The sequence below is a fragment of the Bos mutus genome, chromosome 15 (assembly GCF_027580195.1).
Source record: "Bos mutus isolate GX-2022 chromosome 15, NWIPB_WYAK_1.1, whole genome shotgun sequence".
Taxonomy (NCBI): Eukaryota; Metazoa; Chordata; class Mammalia; order Artiodactyla; family Bovidae; genus Bos; species Bos mutus.
In genome coordinates this window covers 733,600-743,155 of record NC_091631.1, presented here as the reverse complement: position 1 = coordinate 743,155, position 9,556 = coordinate 733,600, and the positions used below count along the sequence as shown (strand labels likewise).

Sequence of the window (9,556 nt, the reverse complement as noted above, 5' to 3'; positions counted from 1 at the left end):
CCTAGCCTGGTTGTCTGTCAAAATTGGAGTGACCATCTGCTCAGTTCTAAAGTCAGAAATTTGGGAGTCTGTCTTGGCTCCTTACTTTTTGCTTCATAACCACATTCAGTTTGGGAAATCAATTAGCAAGAATCACTAACAGGAAGATCTAAGAAACTTGTAGCAAGAAAAGGTGTGAAAAGTTTCAACCAAGCCCAAGAAGACACTGCAGACATTTATCATACATATTAGAAGTCCAAGTTCTTAGCCCTGATTTTCTAAAAATGCATCTTCCTCAGAAACTTAACCCAGAATCACTGGCTGAGTCACACATACTCAGATCCTTATCACAAACTCTCTGATCCTTCTGATCTTAGCCAACTCCAGTGAGAGTCTCCTTGCTGAAGTGAGTTAGCAGCCTCACTGAGTAGGCAAGGAGCTGAAGGCATCCTCTAATCTCCAGCCCTGGGAGATGCTACAATGCACAGAACAACTTTCTATGGTGGCAAAGAGTCTTCAGGCCCCACATGCCAGCCATGTCAAGGTTAAGAAACCCTGCTATAACTAGGAAATACTCAAGGTAATATTTGAACATTATGGGAGGTTTTGTGAAACTATTTGCTTTATGGTTTAATTGTTAAAATCATAACAAATGTAAGAATAGCAAGGAGTAACATGGAAAACGGGGCTTCCCTGGTGGCTCAGTGGTAAAGAATCCACCTGCCAAAGCAGGAGACAAGAGTTCAATCCCTGATCCAGGAAGATCCCACAGGCCACATGGAACAACTAAGCCCATGCTCCACAACCACTGAGCCCGAGCTCCAGGGCCCGGGAGCCGCAACCATTGAGCCCGTGCTTCAGGGCCCGGGAGCTGCAACCACCAAGCCCGTGCTCCAGGGCCTGGGAGCCACAACCACTGAGCCCATGTGCTGCAACTACTGAAGCCTGTTCGCCCGAGAGCTGGTGCTCCACAAGAAGAGAAGCATCGCAGTGAGAAGCCCATTCACCGCAACTAGAGAGAACTCCCATTCACTGCAACAGAGAAAAGACCCAGCACAGCCAAAATAAAGTAAGTAAATGAATAAACGTTTTTTAAAAATTACAAAAAGGGGGCTTCCCTGGTGGCTCAGATGGTAAAGAATCTGCCTGCAATGTGGGAAACCTGGGTTCAATCCCTGGGTTGGGAAGATCCCCTGGTGGAGGGCATGGCAACCCACTCCAGTATCCTTTCGGGGAGAATCCACGTGGACAGAGGACCCTGGCGGGCTACAGTCCCTGGGGTCACAAAGAGTCAGACACGACTGAGCGACTAAGCACAGCACTAGACTCAGACACCCTTTCTCTCCTACCATCCATCTGCTCTTCACTACAGTGGTGATAACACCAGCACTTACAAAAGTGTGCTATGCAGATTATCTCATTTAATTCTCACTACAGCCCTATGTTGGGCTGCCCTGGTGGCTCAGATGGTAAAGAATCCACCTGCAATGCGGATTCGATCCTGGCTTCGATCCCCGGGTTGGGAAGATCCCCTGGAGAAGGGAATGGCTACCCATTCCAGTATTCTGGCCTGGAGAATTCCACGGACAGAGGCGCCTGGAAGGCTACAGTCCATGGGGTTGCAAAGAGTCAGACATAACTGAGTGACTTTCACACACGCACACACAAACACGGAAAGCAAAATTCCATACAGAGTTTTACATTGTTTGAGTTGCATTTGCATAGCTCTAACCAGGAAGACTCTCACTTGACTTCATCTTACCTGTCTTTTTGAAAGCTAGAGTTACACCCTATGGAAGTGGCAACTACATCTGGTCCAATACCTGCATGTACTGATTTTCACGCTGGAAAGAAAGATGGTTAATCAGTACCGAGACAATCAGTCAACCACGAGTGGGAAACGCCTTTTGAAAGAGGGTGGCAGCCCGGCTGACGCAGAGTTTGGAGGCAGGCGGGCAGGGTCTGACTCCTTCCCCGCCGCTCGGTACGTGGCCTCGAACAGTTTAACCTTCTGTACCTCATTTTCAGGATGGTAGAAATGTTAAAAGAATCAATGTGAATACATGTTAAAACAGAACCCCTTCCGCAGTGCCAGGAACACCGTGGGTGTTTCCTCATTTAGTTCCTTTCTAGCCCATGAACACAGGCCCTGGGATTTGTTGGTACACCACCTGTTTATTTTGTGTTGACCATCTGTTTACAAATAAGTGGACAATAAAGCAAGTCTTCCAGATAACCGGATCCTTCACCAGGAAGACAGAAGAAGATGCTCTAGAATTCTAGGACTCTGTGACTCAATGACTGTGATTCTGTGGTTCTAGTGCTGGGTAATTGCTAAGGGCTCATTGCCAAGGACTCCATGTGAGACTGATGGCAGACCATGATTTTGGCTGCAATGGTTACTCACCCATTTTTTTTCATAGAGTTTTGCCATTGAATCATGGAATCATCATCTGAGGTCAAAAGATCAACCCACGTCATCAGTGTACAACCAAACGAAACTGTACTGACTGCACTTCCCTATGGCCCTCACAGTTCTCTGCTGGAATTCCTGAAGGGAGAGCCGAAAGTCCTGGGGGTAAGTCCTCGCCCACTCATGGGTCTTCTTGGAAAGGAGACCATGTTATTTCTCCAAGTATGTTTGCAGAGATGCTTTTCAGAAAAGACATTGATCCCCTCAGTTTCCCCTCATCTGTCATCTAAAATACATCCTTCTTTCTTATACTCTTTTAAAAAGAGATAGCCTGTCTATTTATTCATTTATCTGTTACTATTTGCTGCCTTGGGCCTTAGTTTCAGGAGGCGGGATCTTTTCGTGGCGCATGGACTCTTAGTTGTGCCTCGTGGGTTCAGTAGTTGTGGCATGTGGGCTCAGTTGCTCCTCGGCATGTGGGACCTTAACTCCCTGACCAGGGGATGGACCTGCATCCCCTGCACTGCAAGGCAGATTCTTAACCACTGAACGGCCAGGGAAGTCCCTGCAGCCTTCTAAGTCATGAGCATGTACACATAATTGGATATTCAGTAGAAGAGCTAACATGTAGCCTACAAGACCACTTCCCTACATTTTACAAATTATTTCAATTCAGTTCAGTAGCCCAGTTGTGTCCGACTCTTTTCGACCCCATGGACTGCAGCACACCAGGCCTCCCTGTCCATCACCAACTCCTGGAGTCCACCCAAACCCATGTCCATTGAGTCAGTGATGCCATCCAACCATCTCATCCTCTGTTGTCCCCTTCTCCTCCCACCTTCAATCTTTCCCAGCGTCAGGGTCTTTTCAAATGAGTCAGCTCTTCGCATCAGGTGGCCAAAGTATTGGAGCTTCAGCTTCAGTACCAGTCCTTCCAATGAATATTCAGGACTGATTTCCTTTAGGATGGACTGGTTGGGTCTCCTTGCAGTCCAAGGGACTCTCAAGAGTCTTCTCCAACACCACAGTTCAGAAGCATCAATTCTTCGGCACTCAGCTTTCTTTATAGTCCAACTCTCACATCCATACATGACCACTGGAAAAACCATAGCCTTGACTAGATGGACCTTTGTTGACAAAGTATTTATTTATTTTTAATTGAAGGATAATTGCTTTGCAATATTGTGCCAGCCTCTGCCATACATCCTGCAATGCAGAAGACCTGAGTTTGATCCCTGGGTTGGAAAGGTCTGCCTGGAGAAGGGAGAGGCTCCCCACTCCAGTGTTCTGGCCTGGAGAATCCCACGGAGTGTACAGTCTATGGGGTGGAAAGAGCCAGACGCGACTGCGCAGGCTTTCACTTTCACTGCCGGACGTCAACACGGATCAGCCTTTCTCGCACGTGTCCCCTCCCTCCTGAAACCCCCTCCCACTCCTCTAGGTTGTCACAAAACGTCCCTATGTTTTGATCAACAAGGGAATTAAAGTTCTGTTTAGAAACATGCAGGGTTTGCTCATTTCTCAGCAATGCTTCTGAGGGCTTACCATACACAAAAATAAACTCAAAATGGATTAAAGATCTAAACGTAAGACCAGAAACTATAAAACTCCTAGAGGAGAACATAGGCAAAACACTCTCTGACATACATCACAGCAGGATCCTCTATGACCCACCTCCCAGAATATTGGAAATAAAAGCAAAAATAAACAAATGGGACCTAATTAACCTTAAAAGCTTCTGCACATCAAAGGAAACTATTAGCAAGGTGAAAAGACAGCCTTCAGAATGGGAGAAAATAATAGCAAATGAAGCAACCGACAAACAACTAATCTCAAAAATATACAAGCAACTCCTACAGCTCAACTCCAGAAAAATAAACGACCCAATCAAAAAATGGGCCAAAGAACTAAATAGACATTTCTCCAAAAAAGACATACAGATGGCTAACAAACACATGAAAAGATGCTCAACATCACTCATTATCAGAGAAATGCAAATCAAAACCACTATGAGGTACCATTTCACACCAGTCAGAATGGCTGCGATCCAAAAGTCTACAAATAATAAATGCTGGAGAGGGTGTGGAGAAAAGGGAACCCTCTTACACTGTTGGTGGGAATGCAAACTAGTACAGCCACTATGGAGAACAATGTGGAGATTCCTTAAAAACTGGAAATAGAACTGCCTTATGATCCAGCAACCCCACTGCTGGGCATACACACTGAGGAAACCAGAAGGGAAAGAGACACGTGTACCCCAATGTTCATCGCAGCACTGTTTATAATAGCCAAGACATGGAAGCAACCTAGATGTCCATCAGCAGATGAATGGATAAGAAAGCTGTGGTACATATACACAATGGAGTATTACTCAGCCATTAAAAAGAATACATTTGAATCAGTTCTAATGAGGTGGATGAAACTGGAGCCTATTATACAGAGTGAAGTAAGCCCAGAAGGAAAAACATAAATACAGTATACTAACGCATATATATGGAATTTAGAAAGATGGTAACAATAACCCGGTGTACGAGACAGCAAAAGAGACACTGATGTATAGAACAGTCTTATGGACTCTGTGGGAGAGGGAGAGGGTGGGAAGATTTGGGAGAATGGCATTGAAACATGTAAAATATCATGTAGGAAACGAGTTGCCAGTCCAGGTTCGATGCATGATGCTGGATGCTTGGGGCTGGTGCACTGGGACGGCCCAGAGGGATGGTATGGGGAGGGAGGAGGGAGGAGGGTTCGGGATGGGGAACACATGTATACCTGTGGCGGATTCATTTTGATATTTGGCAAAACTAATACAATTATGTAAAGTTTAAAAATAAAATAAAATTGGAAGAATAAAAAAAAAAAAAAAAGAAATAGAAAGCTCAACTGTCACGAATAAGACCACTAACTCTGAGGAAATCCCTGGCCTGTTTCAGGAGGAGCTAGTGATCATCTTTGAATCCCAGCAGGGGGGACAGAGGAAACCGGGGCCACTTTTCTAAATATCTTATTTAAGGAGTGAGCTTGGGCTGTGGGAGCACCTCTCTCGGAGCTAAAAGCCTTTGGAGGTGAAGTTAAACATCGCCTTTGTGTTGTTACAGGCACTGGGAGCTCTTTGAAAACCACCCTCAAAGCTCATAGTGAGCTGCAGCGTTGATACACACACAATCTGTCATAAATAGACTAGAGCAAAGCTGTGTGCACAGCCCCCATCCTTAGTACAAGAATCAGAACACTACAGGGACAGTTGTGACCCAGGGCCATAGACGTGTGGCCTGGGGGAACCCAGACGCCTGAGCGGACGCAGAGACGCTCTGCGCTGAGGAAAGCCGCGGACCCCCAGGAACCACCACGCTCCCCTCTCCCTGTGACCCCTAATGGGCTGAGGGGCCCACGGGGTCACTCTTGGCTCTGGACAGGCCTTCGCATCAAGAGGTGAGGCATAACCTCCCCCCAACTTCTCTGCTCCAGCTCAGGGAACTTCACACACTTTCAGAGCACTGGACTGAGGCTACAATTCTCAAAAAAGAAAGAAAAGAAAGTGAAAGTGAAGTCGCTCAGTCGTGTCTGACTGCGACCCCATGGACTGTAGCCCACCAGGCTCCTCCGTCCATGGGATTTTCCAGGCAAGAGTACTGGAGCGGTTGCCATAATTCTCAAAGGCTATATTTAATGTGGAAAATGTGTGTGTGTGTGTTGGGGTGAGGATGGTAACAGGAGGCTGGTTCTACAGAAGGGGAAAGAATGTCAAGGTGAGTAGTTTGGGATCGGCGTCCCGAGAAGCTTGCCGTCTAGGGCAGGGGTCCGTGGCAGCCCATGGTCTGTGAGAAACGGGCCGCAGAGCAGGCGGTGAGCCCCGGGCGGGCGGGGGCGAAGCTTCATCTGTGTTTCCAGCAGCCCTGGCTGCTCACGGCATCACCTGTCAGATCAGCAGCAGCTCTAGAGTCTCATCAGAGTGTGAAGGCGACTGTGAACCGCGCCTGTGGGGGATCGAGGTTCACGCCTCTTTCGAGAACCATCCCCAAACCATACTCCCCAGCGCCCACACCCCACCCCCCGGCTGTAGAAGAACTGTCTTCCGCGAAACTGGTCCCTGGTGCCAAAAGCCGAGGACCGCAAATTTAGAGGGAGAGTCAGACACATGCTCAAACCCGTGAGATGCAGACGGACTGATAACCCCAGAGACACTGTCAGCAGGGAAGGGTGAGCACGAAGGATTCGGACACGGACACAGGGGAGTGAGGGGAGGAAGGCCGCCGGGCCTCCTGAAAGCCTGAATGGTGGGTAAACAGGAGGGGAAGGCACGCAGGCGGAGGGGCGCGACATTCTAGTGGCGATGCCCACTCGCCTAGGAGGCTCCAGAGAGCCCGGGCACGCGTGGCCTCACCGGCCCATTCTTCTCTTCACAGGCTTCCCAGGTCCTGCTTGCCCTGATCATTGCCGGCATCGGAGCTATATTTGCATTGAATTACTTCAACTTCGCCCAAAGCTTCCCCCTGGTTTTCTTGACAGGATATCCATTCTGGGGAGCATTTATTGTGAGTACTGTTAGGAGCTTTGGAGGAATTACCAAAAGACTGGTTTGAATTGACTCCAGTCCTGAGACAATGAATCCCATGCAGGTGGTCCCCAAGGAGACCAGATAGCCAATCCCCTCCCCGGGAAAAGAAGTGATTCCATCTGGGTCATGGCAGTACCACCATCCTCATGGTGATAACCGCTCTTACGTGTACAGTGTTGAAAAGTTTTCCAGCCCTCGTATGTATAGTAAGTCATTTGCTCCTTACTACCAATCTGGGAGATTAGATGGGCATATATCCTACTTTTCCCTTTGCAAATAAAAAAAATGGAATTTGGGAGTAGGTAGCAATTTAAACCTGCCTGGCTAACACTCACAATCACAGCCTCTCAAAGCTTAAGGAGAATTTTAACACATTATTATGGCTCAACTGCTTCATTATGCCCAGAGACAGTTTATGAATGTCATTCATCCAGCTAATGAAAGAATCGTAAACATAATTCCTAGTACAGACCTATATCTGTCCAATCCCCACAGCCTTGGTTCCTAATCTTATGCCATCATATTTAAGGCTAGACTCTGTAGAGCTTCCTCTATTAAAACCTAGAGTCCCAAAAGGGCATGAGTGTTGTCTGTTAGAGTTGTCGTTACATTCTCAGACCTCAGAGTCATGCTTGCTGCATAGCAGGCGTGAATGAATCGCTCCGTGAACACATGGGTGAAGTAATGAAGAAATGAGACACTGTCTCTGTTAACGCCCTGCCTCTCTTGATGAGCACAAACACCCGGCACCTTTCCTGAGACACCAGCAGTGCTCCTAGCTTCCATTTCCCAAACGTCAATGGCGTGAGACAGCGTGACTTTCACAGCGCACACAGAAAGCAGGCAGACCAGCTCCTCGCTTCCCCACGTCACGAGAGGACGTTCCCAGCGTGATACTGTGTGATCGGCACGCGTGAACGACAATGAGGGTCTGGCACATTACTTTTTAAAACTCCACTCTTCACTGAAGAGGTATTTACTGAGCACCCATCCTACATCTGCAGGAGGGTCCTAGGTGCCAGGGCCCTGGTGGACAAGGCCCTCTTTGGGAGAAGTGACGAGCTGCGCTTAGAAATAGACAGGGTTAGGCATCTGGTGGCTAGGCTATAAGCGAAAGTGCAAGCAGCTCCACAGGCACGTCACCACATCCTGCTGCGCCCTCGGAGGAGTTCCAGGCGTCAGGTGAACATTTAATGGGGACTCACCTGTGCTGGGAGGCCAGGGAGGCGCTCTGCACGTGGGTGTTCACCGCACAAAGTAGAGGGAAAGCTCGCTCCCGGCAACAGTGAAGCATGAGCTGAGGGCTTGATGTGGGCGAGAGCAACAGAAAGAAGACCAATGAGTCTATTGCAGTGGCATAAAAGGAAGCCAAAAATGTAGGCTGGAACCAGGTCATGCCGATCCTTATGGTCGTAAAAAGAATGTGGTGCTTTAATACGAGAGCAAGGTTAGTAAGATCGGAAGCCTTGTTATCTCTAAAATGTTATGTCCCCTGAGAGGGTAATGAGCCCAAGCATGATAAGAGCAGATCTGGGAGAACCAGCTGCGGGGAGGCTGCAGGATTCCAGAAATGGAGAGGTGGTACCTTGAACTCTCTGGGCGGCAGCAAAGATAAAGGCGGACGGCTTCGGGAATGACCTGGAAGTAGAGCTAGCCTGATCGGTGACCCAAGCTGGGAGGTGAAGCTGAAGGAGGCATCAGAGGTAACATTCTGATCCCTACATGTCTTCTCAAGGTCCTTGACTCCAAGGCCCAATATCCCTAAAGTGGAAAACCAATTCCCATGGCAGAGGTTCTTATTATTGGAACATAAAAAAAAAATATGGACCCCACCCTGGGGGACACTGGTCTCATTTTTTCTGTGTGGTTCTAAGCTCTCTGCGCTTCCCGGGAGCTCAGTGGTAAAGGATCCACCTGCAGTGCAGAAGTTGCTGTTGTTCAGTCGCCCAGTCGTGTCCGACTCTTTGCGACCCCATGGACTGAAGCATGCCAGGCCTCCCTGTCCCTCATGATCTCCTTCATATCCATTGCATCAGTGATGCCATCCAGCCATCTCATCCTCTGATGCCTTCTTCTCCAGGAGACGTGGGTTCAATCCCTGGGTTGGGAAGATCCCCTGGAGAAGGAAATGGCAACCCACCCAATATTCTGGCCTGGAGAATCCCATGAAGAGAGGAGCCTGGCGGGCTACCGTCCATGGAGTCACAAAAAGCGACTAAACAACAGCCAGGCTCTTTGTGTCTCATATAAATAAGTGGGTAAGATAAGACTAGATTCCAGGCCCCGCACTTACTCAGAGCAGACAGAGCTCACCTTCACTATTCCAGGCCCAGAGCCCAGGACTGTCTTTCTTTTGGAGCCCAGCAGGGTGGTACCTTTTGGACCTTACGCGGGCAAAGAGCCCTTGTTGAGTGACAAGCATGGCCAGCACAGGATTTTTTTCTTACGTCAGGGCCCACCGTCCTTCCCTGATGGAAGAGGCCAGTTACGGAAGGGTCTGGGAGGGTCACAGACATGTCGGTTACGATATAGTCTCCGAAGGAGGTTATACTGTAGGGCAGTCAAGCGCTCCATCGCTGGTAACTTTTCTCTTTCCTTCCCCACAG

General features: G+C 48.4%; 1 protein-coding gene across 1 annotated transcript in view; it reads left to right on the top strand.

The window, feature by feature from the left end:
* Positions 1-2,419: 2,419 nt before the first annotated feature.
* Positions 2,420-9,556, top strand: part of MS4A14 (membrane spanning 4-domains A14) — a 28,612-nt gene continuing 21,475 nt past the window's right edge. Inside the window, exons 1-2 of the mRNA XM_005906420.3 lie at positions 2,420-2,557; positions 6,799-6,927. Of these exons, the coding sequence (XP_005906482.1) occupies positions 2,420-2,557; positions 6,799-6,927 (267 nt within the window). The remainder of the gene's footprint in view (positions 2,558-6,798; positions 6,928-9,556) is intronic.